Source organism: Typopeltis vanoorti, chromosome 4 (genome assembly GCF_054136105.1).
Source record: "Typopeltis vanoorti isolate ZY-2024b chromosome 4, IOZ_Tvanoo_1.0, whole genome shotgun sequence".
NCBI classification, from domain to species: domain Eukaryota; kingdom Metazoa; phylum Arthropoda; class Arachnida; order Uropygi; family Thelyphonidae; genus Typopeltis; species Typopeltis vanoorti.
In genome coordinates, this window is record NC_143552.1 from 94596644 (window position 1) to 94621729 (window position 25086).

At 33.7% G+C, this 25086-nt stretch overlaps 1 protein-coding gene across 1 annotated transcript in view; it reads left to right on the forward strand.

The window, feature by feature from the left end:
* LOC150107504 (protein FAM91A1) overlaps positions 1-24824 on the forward strand; it is a 228540-nt gene extending 203716 nt beyond the window's left edge. Inside the window, exons 20-22 of the mRNA XM_090391353.1 lie at positions 5968-6505; positions 15245-15314; positions 24353-24824. Coding sequence (XP_090247479.1) covers positions 5968-6505; positions 15245-15314; positions 24353-24487 — 743 coding nt within the window. The 3' untranslated portion in view covers positions 24488-24824. The remainder of the gene's footprint in view (positions 1-5967; positions 6506-15244; positions 15315-24352) is intronic.
* The last annotated feature ends 262 nt before the right edge of the window (positions 24825-25086 follow it).

Sequence of the window (25086 nt, forward strand, 5' to 3'; positions counted from 1 at the left end):
AACAAAAGATTGTAAAGCTGCTGATTTTAAACTTTTAAGAATTTTTAGAATTTAAATTTAAAAGCTAAAAATGTAACATACAGTTGACACTCAATATAGTAAACATTGCTATGATGAAATTGTGTGCTCTAGGTCTTTTAGGTAAATTTGTCCTGGACTTTGGTATGGAATTTTTGGTAGTTCTTAAAAATAGTAACAGTGTTCATTTAAGCTCACTGTTAAAACAATGTTAGTTCAAAACATTTGATATAACAAAAGAAATTAATTAAATGACAGCTTAACCACATCCTAAAATTATTTATTTGTTTAAAGTAGCTTCATATTTTAACTTAATTTATCTAGCACAGTGCTCTGAGAGCTGTGTTGCCATGACGACATGTGAAAGGTCACGCCTTAAATGCTATTTAATGTTTGCAGTACTTGATTGCTAAAAACAGATCCTCCATAGCTAGTTGATAACAACATTGCCCTTTAGTTAGAACTCTGCTCAGAACTCAGGAACTATGGTTTCCTTCTAAGACTTGGGTTTTTCATCAAAACCCACAAGATAATACATGCAGTTTGCAGACATAGTACACTTTACAGAGAGGATTGACTGCCTTATTGGAGTGTTAGGTTTCTAAGAAGCCAAGTTACTTAGCCATCATGGCAGACCATTGAACCTAACATCTAAAGGGAAGATAAGACTGACAAAAAACTAACAGCTCAGAATATGGGTTGAGTAATGCTGTGGGTAACTGCTTTAATTTATGACTGAAAATTGGAAACAGATTTCGAGATCATATTCTATGACTAATTTCCCATCCTGGTTGGTCGAGTGGTTAGCATATCCACTCTCCAGCCAAAAGGCTGCAGGTTTGAATCCTGCTGTGGGCATGGATGTTTGTGATTGTCTGTGGAAATACTAGTGGTAGATGGTGTTAGTGTAGTTGGTGGATTGAGTGGTGGAGACAGTTATAGAGTAGGTGTCCTTCCTTGTGAGTCTTTGGACTCCCTGGAGGTATCGTGTAATAATAATAATTTCTTTCTTATTCCATATAAATTTATTCAGTGGCAAGATATTCTGGGGGTTGTTGAAGAAGCTCAGAAATGGAGGAAAGAGTGCTGTAAAAGGAATTAGAGGTGATAAAGGTGACAATCAAACAAGAGAAAAAGATATCCTTGAAGTATGAAGTAATTATTTCAAAAAAATTGCTAAATGGAACAAGTAGTGATAACAGCACAGTGGTAAAACACTGACCAGGCATGCAGTCAGGAATACATATCCATACTTGAATAGAAAAGGCCATCAAAAGCCTGAAATGTGGAAAGACAGTAGATGATATTCAACTAGAAATGCTCAAGTATGGAGGTATAAAAGTCTTACAGTGGCTGCATTGCATAGTTCAGAAGACCTGGACAGAGGGACAAATTCCAGATGATTGGAGTAGAGCTCTCATAGTACCCATATATAAAAAGAGAAATAAAACAATGTGAGAATTACAGAGTATTTCTCTACTGAGTGTTCCTGGTAAGATATATTCAAGTATACTTGAGAAATGGTTGAGAAGGATTTTGGAAGAGAAGCTTGGTGAAGAACAAGCTGGATTCAGGCCAAATAGAGGCTGTCAGGATCAGATTTTCACTTTACGACGATTAGTTGAGAAAGCATGGGAATATAACAAAGATCTGTATTTAAGTTTTGTAGATCTGGAAAAGGCATATGACAAGGTGCCGAGAGAGAGAGAGAAGCTATTCGAAATGCTACAGTTATATGGTGTCAATGGGGCATTATATCAAGCAATACTTAGTCTTTATTTGAGTTGTATAGTCAGCAGTTAGAATTGAAGGAAGTACAGGAAGATGGTTTAATGTTAAATCTGGTGTGAGACAAGGATGCACATTATCCTCTCTGTTATTCATTATCTATATGGATCACATTATGAAGGAAAGTGGTATTAAACCTGATATCAGAATTGGAGATTTAATCTGAGCTCTTTGTTTTATGCAGACGATGTTATACTTCTAAATAAATCTGCTACAAGTTTGTAAGATTCCCTGACTAAAGTGAATAACTGTTGTAATAGATATATTGTAATAGATAAGATCAGCATTAAAAACACAAAGACAATGAAAATAGGTAGAAACATTGAAAATATTAACTGCAATGTGAATGGAGAACCTATAGGACAACTAAAAACATTTCAGCTACTTAGGCACAATTTTTAGTGAAGATGGTAAATTAAATATGGAAATATACAACAGAATCAACAAAGCTGGTATGTTAAGAAGTCAACTGAATAAATTTATATGGAATAAGAGAGAAATTAACCAAAACACTAAATTAGCTGTATACAAGACAGTATTTAGGCCAATTTTAACTTATGGATCTGAGAGCTGGGTCAGAAGTAAAACACTTGACCAAAGACTAGAGACCGCAGATATAAGAATCCTGAGAAAGATTAGGGGCATGAACAGATGGCATCAATATCATGTTTTTAATATCATATTAAAAACAAGGATATTAGGAAAACTTGACATTGTCAGCATCCAGGAATGCATTAGCAGAGATAATCTGCTAGGTTTAATACCACTTTCCTTTATAGTGTGATCTATATAGATAATGAATAACAGTGGAGATAATGTGTACCCTTGTTGCACACCTGATTTAACATCAAGCCATCTTCCTTTACCTCCTTCAATTCTAACTGCTGACTTATAGCTTAAATAGAAACTATGTATTGCTCGATATATAATGTCCCATATAATTGTAGCTTGTTGAAGAACTTTCCTCTTGGCACCTTGTCATATGTCTTTTCCTGGGGCATATGACAGGAGGCACAAGACAGAATTAGCAATTATATGCCTTTCAGCATCTCAGGAGTTGTGGTTAAGGTATTGGAGTGTAAGACAGAATTCAGGACTGGATGGATCAAAGTTATGCAGTGCAGCCGATGTAAAACTTTTATACCTCCACATTTGAGCATTTCTGATCGAATATCATCTACTACAGGTGCAATTGCACATTTCAGATTTTTGATGGGTTTCATCTACCTTAAGCATTTATGTGTACTCCTGATTGCATTCTTCTTGAATATTCTCTACCACTTTTTTGTCACTTCTGGTTTCATTTAACAATCTTTCAAACTAATGATTTCAAACATCTGTAATATCTTTAGTTTATATGTCACCCTTGTCATCTCTGATTTCTTTTACAGTAACGCTTTCCTTCATTTCTAAGTGTTCAGTAGCTTTTAGCAGCCATTTTGCAGCCTTCTGATGTTTCTTACCAGTCCTCCCATGACTTTTGTTTATCTACTTTTACAAATTGCTTCTTCCTCTTACATTTTATTTAGTATTCTCACAGATCACAGTTTGTCATACGTTCTAGGAACTTTTTCTATGTTTTCTTATTTCCATGACTGTTACTTTAATTTCTCTTTTAGTTCACCATAGGGTTGTGATTTTTCTATTCTTGCAGACATCAACACATTTCTCTTTACTGAATTGTTGTTTTCAGAGTTTTTCCACTGAAACTAAAAGGTTTGATTATTGTTTTCAAACTCTTTTGTTTTTTTCCCAATAAAATGTATATTTGTTTCTGCAATTTTTAATTATGAAAGCTACTCAACTTTAATTTTTTTAAAACTTTCTTACCAATGGAAGCCATAACTTCTGGTCCTTCATAAATCCATATGGATGCAATTTCCACTCACCTGCACTTCCACCTTCCTCCCATCCAGATAGCATTACTGTTTTTAGGTTTACATAAAATTTTACTTTAAATTAACTCATTAAAATTAGTTAATTTAAATCTGCATTCCTTTATTTTCATAAATAATAAATACAGGAATGCAGATGAGTAAATGAAAAAACAAAACATGTCATTTAAAATATTAAATTAAAATACAAAAACATGAAACACAATTAATAGTAAATCTAATCAGTTTACAAAAATGCCTAGCTAAAAATAAATTGTTTAATATGAAAAATGGACTGTTTATACTCATTGATTAATAAAGGGATGTTTGGTTCCATGTTGTTTAGGTTAATATTCACTACTTAGCTAAAGTTCCATGTCGATATACGTGGGCTGTTCAATAAGTAATAAGACTAATTTTACTGTGGCGAAACCACTCATCACAATATTAATTTCTGTGGAATAAAGAAATGTTGCTGTATGTATTAACAAAAGAGGTTGATAGATGGCGTATACGGGCTGATGTGCCAGAGTGTCACGTGACTAAACGCAAGTGCTCATTGGTGCGTCTACGAGGTGTGACCAGTCTTCGAAATGGAAGCGTCCTTGGAACAGCGTTATGCGATTAAATTTTGTGTGTGTTTGCAATAATCGGCATTGGACACTTTTAACATGATACGCAAAGCTTTCCACGATGAAGCAATGTCGAGGGCAAGTGTTTTTTGCTGGCATAAAACTTTTAAGGAAGGAAGGCAAAATGTGGAAGATCTTGAACATGAGGGAAGACCTGCAACGTCCATCACAGAGACAATGATCAACACAGCAGCGATTATCATCAAGCACGTCAAAAGGACACGTCCATTATTGAAGAATGGCTTCTTATTGCACCACGATAATACAAGGCCACATATTGCTGGTTGTGTAGTGGACGTTTTGCAGAACAACAACACAGATATCCTACCACACCCTCCATACAGTCCTGATCTCGCACCGTGCGATTTCTGGCTGTTTCCTCAGCTCAAGAAACCACTAAAAGGCCGCCATTTCGAAAGCAACAAAGCATGTGTAAAAGCTGCAGAGGTGGTTTTGAAAGAACTCTCAAAAAATGGACTCTCACGTGTGTTTAAGAAGTGGACGCAACATTGGGACAAATGTATCGCGTCTCACAGTAGTTACTTCGAAAAAGACCATGTAAATGATGATGATTGAAGGTAATCTGTTTTCTGTATAAATATAGTCTTATTACTTATTGAACAGCCTACGTATAACTCATCATGGATCAGTTAAAGAATGAGGACTCAATTCCATTTCATAGGTACTTTTTTGCTTAAGTAACAGTCCTCAACTTCAAGAAAGAGGATTTCCATGTATTGCTAAAAAGAATTCAATGATGTGCATGGAAATTCAGTTTTCAAGAATCCATTCCATCTTAGCGGTTTATTACAGTAGAGTAATAACTGAAAAATCGCAGATTTGATTTTATAGTATTCTCTATGGTGTTTGCCTGCCTTTCAATATTTCTTAACTTCTTCTTTGACCTATGTAGTGACCAATCTGTCTTGTCAGGAAGTTGATTATAGATTATATTATATGGATCTCCAGGATATTTCTGGAAAGGAACATTGTCGTTTGAGAAGTGTCTGAATTGGTTTAAAGGAGATTCTGATACCTACTTCTAGTAATAGTTCAGAAGCTATACATCTTTAAGTTTCATAGAAGCACAGTGAAGACGTGAAGTCCTTACATGAAAAATGTGAAATATGAAACATAAATATCTGAAATATGGGATAGCACTTGGCATTTTCTCAGTATGCACGATCTATAAAACAACTTTTTTTTTAGGGTGGGGGTATCTGTTAATGTTGAATATATTTTTTTCTTTTTTGCTATAATTGGACTGTTTTATTGGCAGAACCACTCGAAATGATAATTTCTCTATGTTTTAATAAGATTTGATATTTAGGATCACTACTAAAATTTGTTGATTCATTTCGATTGGAACATTTTTAATGTCAGAATTTAATGTACTGTCCATTCTATGTATGCTGAAACAACTCTAGGTTTCAATTCTTATGATTGTGAATAGTATCACTATAAAAGATACTACAGAGTGTACATTTTTATGAATATTTCATTGCCTTTCATTTGCCCAATACCAATAAATATTAATGTAATAAGTATACAATGTAAAGTATGATAAGTTAAAAGAAGCTTTGAATATTTTTGCTTGTTAGTTTTTTTTTTTTTTGGCAAAAACATTATTTGTATCTGTTTATTTATTTATTTAGCCTTTTCAGAAAGTCATATGGAATACCATTCTGTTATTCAAGAACTTGCAAAGAAAATTGATCTCAAACATTGTTGTGGATATATTACACTGATGAGATTAACACATACATCCAACATGCACAGCTCATTTTATCCTGCACTGTGTTCATCAGTACTCAGCCATCATATAGAAACATTAGAAACTGGTAATAACTCCTGCAAGGAAATGTCCAGTGGTATACTCCCTGTAAATGGAATTGCTGATAGTCTTTCACAAGAATTATTGACTTCTGAACTCGATAGTTTGGACCAGAGTCAAGCAGAAAACAAAACAAATCAGACTGGAAGTTTATTAAAAAGCTCAGAGATAAAATCAAAAGCTCTGACATTGAAATTAAAACAGACTAAAACTGAACACACTTGTTTTGAAGAAGAGAGATGTAATGAAAGAGAATGGACTCTTCTAGATTGCTGTTTTGGAATTCCACTCTTCAACAATAGACTAAATAAAGAAGTTTGCAAGTGTATAGTTAATAATGGCTTATGCAAAAAGTTCAGGTAAAATTGTTATAGTAAATATTTAATAGTTTTATAAACTAAAATCTCTGTTTTTAAAAAAATTACGTACAATCTTTTTTTTTTTTCTAGGTCACTATAACCAAAAAGCAATGTACATTATCCTCCTAAAATTGTTTTGTGAATCGTCTATATTTTTATACTATTACTACTACTACTAAAATGGATTTATAGCAGATGAATCTGGAGATAGCATAGCAAAATCCTCTGCTTGATTTGTTTTTGTTATTATTTTCATTTGATCTGTTATCAAGAGGATAAAAACTTCAATATTTAGAAATGTGCGTTGCTAGTTGTATTTGTTCTCCATTATGCATATCCATTATGCATATGCATACAGACAGTCCCGACTTATGTAAGAGTTATTTTCCCCAAGCTTTACATAACCTGAATTTTATGTAATTCAGATTTAACTCCCACACCTATTAATCACAACCTTTTGTGTGTGTGTGTGTGTGTGTGTGTGCAGTAATATGTTTTAAAGATTATTTCCATTAGATTCATTCATAGGGTGCACACAAATTAGATTTCAATATGTAATTACTAATGCAAAGATGTAATAAACTATAAATAGTGTGAGGAAAATAGCAAACATATATATAATTTAATTTGGCCATTCGACTTTCTATTTCTTGATAGAAATTATCAAAATATGACTGAACAGTGGCTTCTTCCTTCTCTTCATAAACCTCTTTGCTAACATGCTAAAAGCATCATCTATTTCTCTTTGGACTTTTAAGACCATGAAGCATTAGGATCCATCCTCCAGTTGCTTTATTTGCCCTCGTATTGCAAATGTCTTTATTGGCATTGCCAGAAATTTTTGTCATGAAAAAAAAAAAAGCATTACATCATGGAATTGTTACATTCAAGTGTTGCATGTAACAAGGGGAATTTATGGTAAAGATGTTTTTAATGCTTCCTGTGACACAAAAAATTAACTTTGAAAACTTCTGAATATGTGACAAGACACATTACGTGGTAAAGAATTTTTAGAAGATAATTATCAGATAAGTACTAGATATTTTTTTTTTCTTTATCATTTTTATTTATAAATCAATTTTGGTGTGTTTATGCATCGCTTCACTTTTGCACTTCAGTTCCTTTTTCCACTCATGATTATACTCTACCCTATTCCAGAACACACATCCATTAAAATTAGGAAACTGTATGAATATAAAAGTACAGCATGTCTGTGTTCATTCATTTATGCTGCAAAAGGTGCACACATGAACTGCATAGGCTGTCTCTCTTGTGGATAACTACTGTTAGGTTGTGTTTGAGTAATGTATGTATGGCAAATAACTTTTTGAACTCAAATTTTTATCATAACCCATTCAGATAATTTGTGCAAATTTATGTAAGTTGGGGACTGCCTGTGTGTGTGTGTGTGTGTGTGTGTGTGTGTGTGTGTGTGTGTGTGTGTGTGTGTGTGTATCCACGAGTCGTTTATGGATAATTCCTTCCATCCTTCTCAGTCGAAAGTAAGCTCTTTCATATGTCAACAGTTTTGAAAGCCCATTGCAGTTCTAAGGGCTTTATGCCATATTAATTTTGGCCTCTCTTGCTCTCTCTCTCTCTCTGGGTCTTATACCAGATGATTGTGTGTGTGTGTGTAACATTGATAGAAAGATGACATAAACTTATTTCAAACTGCAGAAAAGTTCTGATATATTATTATTGTAAACTTAAGTTCAGAGATTATTCATAATCCCTATTGGTGTTGTAGGTTTTTATTATTTCAGTATTATATAGGCACATAGTGATATTGATATTTTAGATTTTACATCCAGTTTCCAGATCTTGTTGAAAGGAGCAAAGGAAGTTTTACATTTAATTTTAAGTTGATTTGTTCTGCTGCATATAATTCCTAACTCAGTTTGTAATCTTTTTTTTTTTTTTGTATCGTTGAAAGGAATATTTCCATTAATCATATGCATGAAAAAAATTCAGTTAGAAAACTCATTACTTATCTTTCTATAAAATTATGGAGACTATTATCTTAACAATAATGATGGTTTTAAAATCACAAGAATATGGATGACCCATATTCTACCCACATAACCTTTTGTTTTAAGAGTTCATTTTAAATTATAATTAGGACTAATAATTAGGAATAATTAATCCAGGATCTTAGCCTTAATGCTGATGTTATATTATTGATTAGGACACCATTATTGCTATGTTAAAAGTATTAATACAAATTTGGTCCCTGACTGTTATAAATGGTATATAGCTTTGATGTAGGTTTTGCTTTCTCCTCACTGGTGGTCAGGACAGTAGAATAATGGTTGATCAAATTATTGTCACTTTGGCATACTGTTTGAAATGTAATACAGTTTGTCTCTGTGTATTTATATATATATATATATATATATATATATATACACACACACACACACATATCATCATTATCATAACGCTAATTACGGGTATAGACCATATTGATCTGTTTCGGTCTCATTATCCATCCAATATCCTTTTTTTGAGGTCTACCCTACCTTCTCTTTCCAGTTGCCTTATATTTTAGTATTTGTTTAGGATATCAGGTGTTGGCCATTCAGTTTACATGTTCTATCCATTTTTGTTTATAATTGTTTAGTTTTTCTTCTATTGATTTTGTTTTTAGTTCTTTTAAAATGTCTTTGTTCCTTTTTTGGTCTAATAACATGTATTTTGCAGTTCTTCTCATAAATCTCATTTCACTTCTTTACATTCTTTGTTTATCTTGTTTGTTTATTGTCCAAATTTCACTGCCATATAATAATGTGGGCACTGCTAAAGTATTGTATATTTTCAAGTGTGTTTCTTTTTGTACTATATTTGGATTGAGTGCTCTATTTATTAGGCCTATAATCTGTAAAAATTTTGAAGTCTTTAATTTTATGTCTTTTATATGATATTTCACATCCAAGATAACTGAAAGTATTTATCTGTTCTATTATTTTATTATTAATAACTATTTTACTTCGAACTGGAGTTCGTCCACAAAATGCCATTGTTTTAGTTTTATCTATGAAAATTTTCATTCAACTGTTCTACTATAATGTTTAAATTATATATGGCTCTTAGTAAATTGTCTTCCTTATCTAATGTTGGAAGTTTTTTCCCACTTGGTTAGACTATAATAAATTTAATTTAATCCTTTATTTAAGTGTAAGCAAACAAAGTTTGCGCCTGAAGTATCTTCAGGACTGAGGCAACTCGTGGTAAAGATGGACCAAGCTCTCATCACTCCTTGTCTTGGTATCTCCAATAATGCAAACCACATCTCTTTGTGGATATGTATAATGCTATGCATTAAGGGAAGGGGCCACTACCCAGATTGGTTTCGACCTTTATTGAATGTTCAGGTACAGGTCAAACTCCAAAAACTCAGCATCGTTCCCCTCAGTAACAGGCTCGCCCTGCCACTGAGAAGAACTCTCAGAACCGGTTGGCTCTACACCGTGGCAGGCTCACCTCACCACCAAACAGAGCCGCTCATTTGCTCATACCTCATCCGAGGGGTAACAGCAACAGCTGTGTCTCAGTTAACTTCATGGGCTACAGCATTACCATTCATTATCCCCCACCCAGGACCTGGGTGACAACAACAGCCGAGCCGCAGTTAAAACTTCACAGGCTACAGCATTGCCATTCATCCCCAAAGCTTCCAACCGGTTTCAACCTTTATTGAGGTCTCGTCAGTGAGAGCCAGACCCAGAGGTGGTTATACTAAGGTGGAAGCAACGGAGAAGTCATATTTACCTATATGAGTTGCCAAAAGGTGTCTCACCTTATTATTAAATTATTCTGGATTTAGAGAAAGATGTTGGAAGTTTTTTCCCACTTGGTTAGACTATAATAAATTTAGTTTAATCCTTTATCCAAGTGTAAGCAAACAAAGTTTGCACCTGAAAATATCTTCAGGACTGAGGTAAGGTAACCCTTAATGCATAGTAGTATACATGTCCGCAAGGGATGTGCTTTGCATTATGGGAGATACTGAGACACGGAGTGATGAGAGCTGGTCCACCTTTGTTCGGAGTCGCCAGGTGTTGCACTACCTTACCTAAGTCCTGAAGATATTTTCAGGTGCAAACTTTGCTTGCTTACACTTGAATAAAGGATTAAACTAAATTTATTACAGTCTAACTAAGTGCAAAGTAAACTTCCAACATTTTTCTCTAAATCCAGAGTAATTTAATAATAAGGTGAGACACCTTTTGACAACTCGTATAGGTAAATATGACTTCTCCATTGCTTCCACCTTAGTATAACCACCTCTGGGTCTGGCTCCCACTGACGAGACCTCGATAAAGGTCGAAACCGGTCTAGGTAGTGGCCCTTCCCTTAATGCATAGCATTATACGTCCGCAAGGAGATGTGCTTTGCATTATGGGAGATACTAAGACAAGGCATGATGAGAGCTTGGTCCACCTTTCCATGAGTTGCCTCAGTCCTGAAGATACTTGAAGCGCAAACTTTGTTTGCTTACACTTGGATAAAGGATTAAACTAAATTTATTATAATTCCTTATCTGATATTATTACCTGATCAAATAGTAGCATATTTATTTTGTTATTCCAGGAAATTTCTATACCTGGGTTGTTTAAGGTGTTCCATTGTATTAATATTTCATTAATGTAAATATTGAAAATTGTTGGAGACAGAAGACATCCCTGTCTTACTCTTGGTTTATAGATTGTTTTTCTATAAACAGACATTTTTTCATTTATTTTTATTTTTATTTTTTTATCTTTGTATATATTCACTGTTGCGTGCAGTGAAATGTTAGGCATATTTATTCTTTATAATTTATTTGGTCGATATATTTATTCTTTATTACAGCTTGTCGTTGGCAGGACATTGACAAAATCAATTTCCTGATCGATGCAGCTGTCATTTCATGGTTCCATGCCTCTATAATGACTTCTTGGAACTCCTGAAGTGTTTTCAGCTTGTGTATTTCAGTCTCTATTTGGTACCTCAAGTTCTCAATCTAGTTGAGAACTGGGCCTTTTCCTGGCCAGTAGTTGCTGAATCGAGTGTTCATTGAGCCACTTATTAACCTGCAACAAAAACTAAAGCTTCTTTAAGCACTAAACTCAATTTGCATGGTACATTTTAGGGTTATTACAGCATTACTTACACTTTTTGCCCTGCGACAAGGGGGGGGGCAGAGTCATCCTGAAAGATGCAGTTTGTCATTACGGTAAAGTGGTCTCTGATAGCAGGCAGCAATTCTAAAATTTTCTGGTACACGTGTGCATTCATTGAACCTTTTGTGAAATGCAAGCAACCAACACCATGATATGACATGCAACCCCAGATCATCTGACTGGTTGAAAATTTGACTTTTGACATCCCAGACAGTCTGGGATGAAATTTTCCCCTGATCACCTACGAGCTGTCTGTCTGCTGACAGCACCCTGCAGGTTAAACTGATTCTCATCAGAAAAAAAAATTACTCTTTTCTACTGATCAGGAGTCCATTTGGCATGCTCTTTGAACCAATTTAAAGTTTTATTTTGAACCAATCCAGTTTTATTTATTTGGTTAACAGGAGCTTCTTTTTAGGGTGCCTGGGTATTAATCCCTGTTGAATGAGTCTTGTCCTGATGTTTAACAGAATTTGCCACAACTCCTGTTTGTTCTTCCCAGTCCTGCTAAAGTTCTTCACATAACACAGCTGATTTTTGAGGCTGAGCTGCTTTGGAACTTGTCTTGGCATGGTGTAGACAGTGGCTTTCTTCCTATCTCCCTTCTTCCTTTCAAATTATCCCGTTTCCTTCACTTTTGACAGCAGCCATAAATTTTGATGTGCAATAGCAGCAACTGTTACATTATACAGAAACCTGTGGGTTTCTATATAATGTAATAGTTGCTGATAGATGATGCAATACAATGAAATATCTAGTGATTCACCAGCAATCAAATTGGTTTGAAAGCACCAGTTCTCATCTGTTCACTGAAGTTAAGCAAACCTGAACCCAGTTAGTACTTGGGATGGCTGCCATCTGGGAACTATGCTACTGTTAGATATTGAATGGAGAACTTCTTGACAAGTTATTCATTCAGGATCTAACATGTAAACTTTACAAAATAACAAAGAAATTTGCATAATAACTGCTTACCAGCGGAAGGTGAGAAACACCTAAGTTGTTGTATGTGAAAGTGTATATCAGTATATGTAATGTATTGGAATTATTTATTGTCAAACGGAAAGCTAAAATCAGGAATTATGTCAGATTAGCATTACATGTAAAGGAATAATAGCTTAATTTATGTATTATTAAGCTATCAAAAAAATCGTAAGTCGCCAGGTAAGAAATGACTAATAGGATCAATGGTCACGTCTAAGCCGCAAGTGCCTGTCGTAATGCCGAAGGCCACAGCTTACGGGGAAGGCTGACGTAAGCACCTTTCCGCGAAAACAACACCTAATAGCAAGGAGGGAAAGCAAGGGATCAACCTAAGGACGATGTGAGTTATGGATCATGCAAAAAACAATACGAAAAAGAAGGCGCTGAGAAGGAATGTTTAAGGCAATACATGGCAAGCTCTAGGCTTTTTTTTTTTTTGTTTTCTTCTGGGATTTTGGAGATCGAGGATTCTCGATGAGTGATCAGAGATGGGACAAGCCGATGGTGCTATGTTGACAGACAGCGGCCCTATTCATGACTTGCGCTGAGAGCTATTCCACAGAGACCTGTACGAGAATCAACAGCTCATGCGGAATGGTGCCAAATGCTGAACGACCCACCCGAGGGAGCGTAGAAGGCTCGTAGTTCCAGCCATTGCCTGATTTGTGTTTGGTAGCAGAGAACGGAACAACTCAGTCACGAGACCTGACCCAGAACCAGCCAAGACAAAGGATGACCCGAGCAACACGTGGCAGCTAATAGGATGGACTTGGTAAAGTAAAGATCCTTTTGTTTTATATCTTGAGATTGTTTGAAGGTAGAATTTGTGTCTTGATAAAGCAAGACTGAGGACATTTTAGAGAACTTTGACAGGATAGAGTAATTAATACAGCCAAGTCTATTAGACAAAGAATTGTATAGGATAAATCTCTAACTTGTATATGATTGAAGTAGTGAAAACCCTTTGTTAATTGAGTAAATTTAACTAAGAGAGAAAGGAGTTGTGAAATATCTATTTAAAGTGAATGAAGGAACTCTACTTGAGTGTGACATTGTTTAATTATCCATTTGTATTACATGATTTTGCATGTCAGTTTATGTAAAGTTAGATTAGTATTGAACAATTTATATTTTTTATATGAAAAATGAGATATTTATCCACAAATTGAGTGATAAAAGATCACATTTTTTAAACTTATCATTTTAAAATTTAAAATGATAAGTGTAACAAGAAAAATTGTTACACTTATCATTTTTAGTAGATTTCTGCATGAAATTAAGCAATTTAAATTTAGAGTTACAAGGTAGAGATAAAAAGTTAATTGACATGTTAAGTTCAATAAAAACTTTCCAACAATACTTACTTTTATTAAAGAAAAATATAAATGACCACGAATTTAGACATCTCCCATATTTATTAAAAATATTTGAAGAAAATCAAGAAATGCTTCACTATGATTTACAAGAATTTATTTGTGAAATAGAATTAGTTGAGGAAGAAATAAATTCAAGATTTAAAGATTTTAATAAAACTGAAATGATTGTATCTTTTATCAATAATCCATTTCAAGAAAACTTCAACATCACAGAAATTTCAAATAAAATTAGTGGGCTGTTTGATATAAACCAAGCTGAAGTAGAACTTGAGATAATAAACCTTAGTTTACATTTAAAATCAATAAACAGTGAAGTCATTTGGAAGTATGCACATGAAAAATTCCCAATATTAAGTGATATTGCGTGAAAAATTCTGTAGTGTTTCGGATCGACATACTTGTCAGAATCCGCTTTTTCAAATATGCCTGTCATAAAAAATCAATTAAGAAACCAAATTACAAATGATCGTTTGGATGATTGTCTCCGATTGGCCACTTGTTCATATCAACTTGACTATGAAAATATTGCGAGGTCCAAACAATGCCAAATTTCACATTAACTTTTTTTTTTTTTTTTTTTTTTTTTTAATCAACCAGCATTTCCTGTAACTTGTGAGTTTATAATCAATCTGTTGTTTTTTCTAACTTTAGTTTTTCAAAATAGAGAAATAAATATTTTATTCCAATATATATATATTTTTTTTTGTTGTATTAAAATAATTAAAAGTGATATATACATTTTTAAATACACAAATAAACTTTTTAGTTCTTTATTTGCACGTAATCAGATATCAGGTTGGGGAAACGCGATCTATATAAGAGAGTAGATTGCTGAATAACTTTTTATAGAAAAGTAGCTCGCATAGTAAAAAAGGTTGAATACCACTGCTATACAGTGATGATTCCCCTATTTCAAGCAAGAGCTTGCAGCATGCACAGCAATAAGCACATGCACTGAACCATTATAAATTACTAGTTATTTCCAAGACTGTCTTTGTTAATACTAGTGATGAGTATTTACTATTTTGTAAACTGCTTCTTTATGCATGAAAAGGAGTCCTTTATAATGAGGCAAAACTAGTTGTGTCATATAAATGTCTACTGTGCATTCCATGCTTTCTGTTTAACATCACTCACATTAACTATTTCTTGTGCCACATGCTTGTAAAGTTTACATTCAATCACACATATATATAAATTTTTTATTTATATTTCAGCTTAAAAGAACTAAAAAACTCTAGCAGAAAGTTGTGCCTTGAGCTTCTTCAGTTTATATCAAAATATCAGGTAAATCATAATTTTATCAGAAACTCAAATTGCATAAAATTTTTCTTCGTTATGATTGGTTAGTATAAGTGTGTTTACAGGTAGACCTGCATAGTGAAAGCAGTTAACTTTGCACTTAAATAGGTATCCTCAAATGAAGAGATAAAATATGCAATATATTAACCACACAACTGGCCATATTGATAAAATACACACTTCCTCATACACTTCGTATCAATCATATATTTCAATGTAATATCAATGGTATTACAATTTTAATATGCACTTCACATCCATAGTAACCCTGATGTCTATAGACATCATGGCCAGTTGGGTGGTTAAATACATTATGGTAAAGATAACTAAGCAAGCTCACTATGTGTAATTCATGTGATAACCTTTATTATTTGTTTATAGTAAGATAGAATGTGAATGAAATAAAAGAAAAATTTCTTGTGGAATATAATATATATAAAATGATTGAAAATAAAAATTATTTCACGTTTAAATGTACAGTAGATTCTAGTTAATTGGGGCATTGATTAATCAGGGAAACCGTTTATTTGGGATAAATACTGAAGAACAGAAACAAATTGAACTATAACCAAAAGTTGCTTTGCTTATTTGGGCCACCTTGCCACTTTATCGGGACAGTGACTGTAGATGGTGCACATGTAGTGAGTTACATGGAGTGTGTTACTGTCAGTCAGTGCCAGGATATAGAGTAGAGAGATAAAGTATTTTGACAGTGTAATGATTCTATTTACAGTGACTTCTACGTAGCATAATTTTGATTAAAACAGGCATGTGTTAATTTTTTAGTAACACGTGTAACAGTGTAATGATTTAATATTTTTTGTTTTTATAAGGCCTGTCAAGATGCCAAGGAAAGATCTAATGCGAGCAGATAAAATCGCCTTACTTTACAAAATAAAAAACCAACCATCTAACACCAGCCATCGTCACCGGGCAGAAATAACTGATGTTCCAAAATCTACAATCACATGTTTGTTAGGCCAGCAGGACAAATTGCAAGAAGAATAGGCATTGTGCGATGCACAACAGGGAAAAATCCCAAAAACAGAAGCAAGAAGGCAAGTATCCAGATGTTGAGGAGGCTCTCAATCAATGGTTCTTGTAACTGGATGAGACGTGCATGTTAATGGGCAAATGTTAAAAACCAAATCAGAAGAATTAGTTAGAAAGCTGGGCCATGTGAGCTTTAAAGCTACAGATGATTGGTTATTGCAATGGAAAACCAGAAATGAAATAAAATTTAAGAAGGCACACAGTGAGGTGGACAGTGCTGATACTGCAAGTACTGAACAGTGGAAATCAACTAAACTACCTGAATTGCTGCAGAAGTTTAGTCCTGATGAAATCTATGATGCTGACAAAACAGGTCTGTTTTACTGTGCTACATCAGACTGTTCCCTGAACTATAAATTTGCAGTGCTGTCAGGTTCAAAAAAAGCAATTGATTGTGTTACTGTGCTGCTGTTAACATATCAAGAAGTGACAAACAGAAGCTGTCGGTTATTGGAAATAGCATCAAGCCATGATGCTTTAAAAAGCTTAGAATGGACAGTTTGCAAGTTCTGTATTATACCAACAAGAATGCATGGATGAATTCTGTTATTTTTCAGGAATTGCTAATGAGTTGAGATGCAGAATTGCAATGAAATTCAAGAAAAATTCTTCTGCTTCTGGACAACTGTACAGCACATCCTCAGTTAGATTGTTTGAAAGCAATCAACCTGAATTTCTTCCTGCCTAAACATCACATCTCTGGTACAGCCACTGGACATGAGAATCATAAAAAATTTGAAGACACTGTATCATGGAAGGTTGATACATTACATCCTTGAAACAAGTGAAGAAAATCTACTGATGTCATCTTCAATGGCCAAACAAATCAGCGCAAAGGTTTCCATTTTGCAGGCAGTACAATTTGTTACAGATGAGTAAGTGACTAACCAGGAAGCCAGGAATGCTGAATTATGACTACATTATGCAAGAAGGCAAGTGAATTGAGATACCTGTTCTGATTTTCTTGAGTTTCAGTCTAGAAAGGGAACATGTCAGGGTACACTCAATAAATTTCTCTGAAATAATTGTTATGGAAAATATGCTTCTTTGATAGATACCTACATATAGTTAACTTCTTTAGGGATACTGACACATGCAGTGCTGTAACTTTCTTTTCATGGGTTCTGTGTAAGATTTTATTTTTGGCCCCCTTTTTTTTTGAGAAAAAAATAAAACAAGTATGATAGAAATAGATTGGTTAATTTTTAACTTTAACCAAAAACGTTACGGAATCGATCCCCACAGCATCAAAATTTAAAAATGAAAATATAATACTGATTATTTTTTGATACCCCATTTCAGGGCTCCTTCGTCCTGGGCCCCGTGCCTGTGCACCTGCCTAGTTATGGCACTGCAGATATCCTTACAGTGATATCTCGCTAATCCAAACCTCCAGTAATCCGAACTGCGATTTGAAAGAAAAAAAAGTTTTATTTATTACGTATTATTATTTTGTGTACTATTATTTTTATTTTATTATTATTACAGTACAGTATTTTTTTCATACTGTCGGTTGTACGGTTATACTGTAAGTCTATTTTGATTTATTGTGTGTTCACGTTTTCACGTTTACTTTTCTATACTGTACAGTATGTACTGTATTGTTGGCATGAATCAAAACATGCATAATTTGGTTAAAAATATAAATGCAGATGTTGAAATTTCACAAACAGATGTTACGGAATGGATTACAGGTAGAACCAAAAGTGAATTCAAAATCAAATCAGATGCTGAAATTATAAATATGATACTACAGAATGAATTAGAAGTGGATGATGATAAAGAACTTGAAGAAAAAAAGTAAAACATGAAGAGGCAGTTGACAGTTTTAATATGTGTATAGAATAGGCTAAGCGTAGAATGATATGCCATTTCACAAAATTTTATTGCTAATGCAGCTCCGAGAAGAAGCATTCAAAAAAAGTTTAGCTTCCAAGAAGCAAAAGAAAATCAGTGACTTTTTTACAAAGAAATAAAAAAAAAATTTTTTGTCTTATTTTGTGAAGCTTTTTTTTTGTTGTGTACAAAAAAGTGATATTTTTTACACAAATTAAGTTACGTACTGAACTATGCAATTTTATTAAATCAGAATCCTCAACAATACAGGTACATACAAACTAAATATTTTACTAAAATAAACTTGTGTACTGTATTATTTTTTAAGTTTTACATTACAGTACTGTAGATTTTTTTCTATCAATTACTTCATTTACAGAATTAAATTGATGTACCATTAGAATCTGATTATTTTTGTCTTAAACGCTAATTATTGTTGTCTAGATCTTGGGGGAAAATTCACTAAACCGAACGAGCATGGTTTTATTAGTTCGTATTAACGAGATAACACTATGTTTTTAGTTTTTTAAAATAAAAACATAGACAAAAGTTTGCCTATTTTTAACTTTTTGTGATATTATACCTTTTTCCATAAAATTTTGCATAATTGGGGCAGCCACTTAATTGGAACAACATGCTCTAGTCCCAATATCCCAATTAACTGGAATCCATAATAAATTTAGTTTAATCCTTTATCCAAGTGTGAGCAAACAAAGTTTGCGCCTAAAAGTATCTTCAGGACTGGGGTAAGGTGGTACAACACCAGGGCAACTCGTTGCAAAGGTGGAGCAAGCTACCAACACTCCTGTCTCAGTATCTCCTATAATGCGAAACACATCTCCTTGCGGACATGTCTAATGTTATGCATTAAGGGAAGGGCCACTACCCAGACTAGTTTCGACCTTTATTGAGGTCTCTTCAGTGGGAGCCAGCCTCAAGCTGAGATACCAGGCAGAAGCATTCGTAGGTCATCTCTACCTATAGGAGTTGCCAAATGGTGTGCCACCCTTTTTTAATAAATTACTCTGGATTTAGAGAAAGATGTTGAAAGTTTATTTTTCACTTGGTTAGAGTATAATAAATTTAGTTTAATCCTTTATCCAAGTGTGAGCAAATAAAGTTTACTCCCAAAGTTTACTCCCACTGAAGAGACCTCAATAAAGGTCGAAACTAGTCTGGGTAGTAGCCCTTCCCTTAATGCATAACATTAGACATATCCCCAAGGAGATGTGTTTTGCATTATAGGAGATACTGAGACAGGAGTGTTGGTAGCTTGCTCCACCTTTGCAACGAGTTGTCCTGGTGTTGTACCACCTTACCCCTGTCCTGAAGATTCTTTCAGGCGCAAACTTTGTTTGCTCACACTTGGATAAAGGATTAAACTAAATTTATTATACTCTACCCAAGTGAAAAATAAACTTTCAATAACTGGAATCCAATATATATAAATTTTTGTTTCACTATGAAATTAGAAATTTAATAACAGTTTTCCTCACGATTATGGATTTAATTTCTGTAATATGGGATAGGATATGACATGACACATGCCAAATATAGAATGTGACAGCAACATTTAGCATTGTTAAAACATGTATACGGTAATTAATTTAATTTTTTTTAAATTTTTATTTATTTATTTATTTCTGTATGTATGCACCAGTTGTGAAGTTCTGATAACATCTAATATGTGTAATTAATTGTTCTAGGGTTTTTTTTATGTATAACTTTTGCTAGTACCCCTGATGATGTAAGTTTGATGCCTTAAGAAATTTGTAGGGTTATATTTGTTTATTTTATTAAACTATTTATCTAAAAACATGTGGTCTCAATACTAGAAGCTTTCTACAGAACTGCCAAACCATAGAAACTTACATATTCATACTGTGTTACTATATGTGTGTGTCAAAAATATCTTGCAGAGAGAAATAATATTATTGAATATATTCTGAGAAAGGATTTGAAAAACGTTAATGTACGAAGCCTGACAAAATCCTATGAGTAAAGCCCATGTTTAAAAGAATGCATGAGGTGAGGCTTATTAATGTGTTACCTGCCGTACTTGTTTGCTGCAAGTAGTAATTCTAATTACAAAGAATTTTTTTATATTTGTTCATCATTCAACTGTTATTAATACTTTAGTTCATGAAAATTCTGTGGTTGTACTTATTTTGAAATTATGTGTGTGGGATTTATAATATATATATATATGTAAATTAGTTTTTATTATACCTTGGGTAATGTATATTAGGATTACTAAGTACTTTTATATAAACTTAGTTATTTTACTCCTAATCCCAAGTAAGCAACAGTTAAGTTTGTGCCTGAACATAGTTCAAGTCTAAAGGTGGTGCAACTCTTAGTAAAGGTGGGAAAAGCTTACTTTACTTTACTCCTAATCCCAAGTAAGCAAACAGTTAAGTTTGTGCTGGAACGTAGTTCAAGTCTAAAAGTGGTGCAACTCATAGTAAAGGAGGGAAAAGGTTGAAACTGGTCACTACCCAGACCGGTTTCAACCTTTTTTGAGGTCTCCTAAGTGAGTAGCTAGACCCTAAATACCAAAGTTTTAGTAATACAGAGCCTTATCAACTTTACCTATACAAGTTGCAACAAGGTGTTATTATTTTTAATAAAAATCTTTGGAGGAGATATAGATGTAAATTAGTTTTTTTTTTACCTTGGGTAATGTATATTAGGATTACTAAGTAATTTTATATAAACTTAGTTATTTTACTCCTAATCCCAAGTAAGCAAACAGTTAAGTTTGCGCCTGAATGTAGTTCAAGTCTAAAGGTGGTGCAACTCATAGTAAAGGTGGGAAAAGCTCTGATCACTATTCTTAGTATTTTCCATAATGTAAAGCACATCTCACTAAGAGATGTATACTGCAAAACATTATGGGTGGGGTCACTACCCAGACCGGTTTCAACCTTTTTTTGAGGTCTCCTCAGTGAGTAGCTAGACCCTAAATACCAAAGTTTTAGTAATACAGAGCCTTATCAACTTTACCTATTTTGGTATTTAGGGTCTAGCTACTCACTGAGGAGACCTCAAAAAAGGTTGAAACCGATCTGGGTAGTGACCCCACATATAATGTATTGCAGTATACATTTCTTAGTGAGATGTGCTTTACATTATGGATAATAGTGATCAGAGCTTTTCCCACCTTTACTATGAGTTGCACCACCTTTAGACTTGAACTACGTTCAGGCACAAACTTAACTGTTTGCTTACTTGGGGTTAGGAGTAAAACAACTAAGTTTATATAAAATTACTTAATAATCCTAATATATATATATATATATATACCGTAGTACCTCTGAAATCTCGTAACATAATGTAAAATTAGCTAAAGAATGACCTTACAGGTTCTATTCCAATTAGTCACTGACTAAAGAAACTTGTTTTTTAATATACCATTATCAATTTCCTGATATGTATCCCTAAGGGGTTTTTCAGGCCACTATGGTAATGGGGATGCGAGTTAAATGTTGCAAAATGTAAGGTTTTAAAATTTGGAAAACAAAAAAGGGATACAGAATTTATGCTTGGTGAGTATATATTGTTGGAGGTGGAGGAAATAAGAGATCTGGGGGGTGATAGTGGATAAGGATCTGAAATTTAGGGGGTACATAGCCAAAATTGTGAAGACAATACAAAGGCTTCTGGGAATGATGTAGAGGACACTGACTTGTAGAAGTAGGGAGATTCTTGTTCCATTGTATAAGGCTTTGATTAGGCCACGCATGGACTATTGTGCCCAGATTTGGTCACCTGATTTTCAGAAGGATGAAGAGATGTTGGAGAGGGTCTAGAGGTGACTGACTAAGGTAGTTTTCTAACCTCTGGAATGTTGAGTATGAGGAAAGATTGAAAAATTCAACTTGCAGAGAGTCTGGTGGACAGGAGCAGGGGAGATAGGATCAATGCTGGAGAGGTTCTATGGAAAATAGTGGGAGATCAGGGGAGAACCAAAAGTCATCCCTGGAAGCTGTATAAGGAGGGTGTGAGTAGGAGAGTGAGAAGCAAGTTTTTTTCTTGCAGGGTTGTGAATGATTGGAATACCTTGCCTGAGAGTGTGGAGTCTGCAGAGAATTTGAGTGTGTTTAAAGAGTGTGATAAAAGGACCTCCTAGATGAGTCTTTGACTCCATGGGGTCTTGGGTAATAATAATATTATTATTAATCCCCTATCAACAATTTTCCTCCAAATTAGTCTATTACTTGTCATTACCTCAATATTGTGGTATCTTATATTTCATTCTTTTTAAATTTAATAATCTAGCATTTCATCATTCTTTTGTGATTTCTTGCCATTTTTAATTTAATTTATAACCAAGTGAAAAAATGTTCTACAACTTGCTCAAATCCTGGGTATTTTAATAATAAGGTATCACCTTTTCACTACTTGTATACGGGAAATACATGACTTCTGCATTACTTCAACCTTGGTATATCTTCTGAGTCTGGCTCCTACTGATTAAGACCTCAATCAAGGTCAAAACTGGTCTGTGTAGTGGCCTTTCTCATAATGCAGAGCATTATACACATCCAAAAGGATGTGATTTGTATTATGGGATACTTAGGTAATTAATGTGAAGTAATTAGACTCTCTATACAAGTAGCCTAGTGATGAAGAGACTTCACACACAAACTTTGTTTACGCTTGAATAAAGAATTAAACGAGAATTTAATATCTTGGCGTTTTTAATTTAATTCTTCTATATCAAATTTCCAAGCACCAAGCGATTGTATATTGTATGCAGGCACACCATCAATGTTTCAGTTACACAAAAGATTTGGTCTCATTGCCCAAACAAACTAACACTTTTCTTTCCATTTGAACAGCCAACATCCAAGGGTCTAATTTACTATGGAAATAGAAAATAATGACAGTCTGCTCTTCTTGGATATCCTAGTTACAGGATGATTAGATGGATCCTTGGCCTTTAACATCTATACAATACATGTTCAAAAAAAAAAAAAAAAGACCGAACTTTTGCTATAAAGACTTTATTGCTCATTTCACAACCTTTTAAGTACTTTCCCCCTTCAAAGTAGTCTCCTCTACTGGTGATTCACCATTCCCCAACGTTTCTTCTATTGTTGGAATGCACTTTCTACGATGTTTCCAGTTTTCTTATCGCATTTTCCTGAATTTCCTCTATGGAAATTCATAGAGGAAAATATGAATTTTCCTCTCTGAATTTGGAAACGATGTCCTTTCAAAGTAATTTTAAGTTTGGAAAACAGGAAAAAGTCTGTTGGGGCTAAGTCCCGAGAATAAGATGGATGGGGCACAGCAGATGTCTGATGTTTTGCCATATAACTGCAGATGAGGAGTGACGCATGAGCCAGTGTATTGTTGTGGTGCAACATCCAAGTCTGGTTTTTCCACAATTCAGGCCTCTTCATAGTGGGAATCTGCAAGTCTAAATTTGCATAGAATTTGAAACATTTTCTTATTGTAGATAAATTATAAACGTTGATATTGTTTCTTGTTGTTGATAGATGATGTGATGGCAGTTTCTTCATCTTCTTAGTGACTTGAGAGCTTATTGTCCACAAGAATGAACAAAATTCTAATGAAATTGTAATGGAAAATATTGAAGATGATATAGTTTTCAAAAAGTTGAAGCCAATGGCTGTTGGCATGCTTATTTGTTATATCTGTAAACGTTTTGTTCTCAGAAGGCTAGCATTTATGTGAGGAGAAAAATGTATTTTTATAAAATCAGCAGACTTAGCCTTGCCTGAAAAGAACCAATAAAATCTCTTCTATCACAGTCTATTTCCCTGGCAAAGTGATGTGGAAAATACTGTTGTGTAGAGACATGCATGTTAAGAATTGTTATTCATATCAGTTTTATATATATTATTTAGTTACATATCTAAAACTTGTATTGTTTTGATTTTATTTAATATAAAGAAAATTGTATATTCAGTGTATACTTTTATGAGGTGTACATTTTGCATATTTTACACATCAGAATGAGTTTCTGCTGAACAAAATTTTAATAGAACTTCCATTTCAGATATTTATAAAAAATATATATTTGAGCAAATTCTGAATAGTTCAGAATTTGTTCAAATATAATGCCATAATTTATAGCTGAATCATTTTTGTTTGTTCAATAGGAGGTTCTTGCTTCATCTGATTCAAAAAATTGTGCATTCTTACCTGTCCAGCCAGGAAGTGATGTAGAACTTCCCCTTCCAACACAGAATTTGTTATTTGTGGATGGTGTACTATCAGTTTGGGATGGTACATAATGTATGATACTTGTACAGTAAGCATTGTAAAAAATTATTTTATGGCACTTTTTTAATGTACATTGCATCACTGTAACTATGCCATTGGAATACATTGTAAGCAAAGTGAGGACTTTTAAATAATTTAGATCCATCCAAAACTTTGCAATGGTATCACTGTATATATGAATTAGAATTGATTGATGTTAAAATTTTTTTTCTAAGAAATATAAATAATTTGTATAAAAGGTATACTGAAGATTTGAAGGAAGTGTAAAGGAAATTTAACAGTTCAGCTTGTTAAATTTGTAATTTACATGTACAGAGATAATGTATTAAATGCAATCAGTTATTTGAATTTATTGAAAAAAGCATGAATAATTTTTGCATTAATCAATAGATTAATTATGTTAAAAACAGCTATCTAACCACAGTGCTAACATTTTCTTGATTAACATATGGGTTTTGTTCTCTTCTAGGGAGGAAGAGGGAGAGATATGATTTAGATATTTCACTGTCAGATAAAACTTGCATGCAACTAAGTCATACACAGGTGACACTTCAATTGCACATTAGTACATGCAACAATTTTCTTGGTCTAACAAAATCTTTTGTGCCAA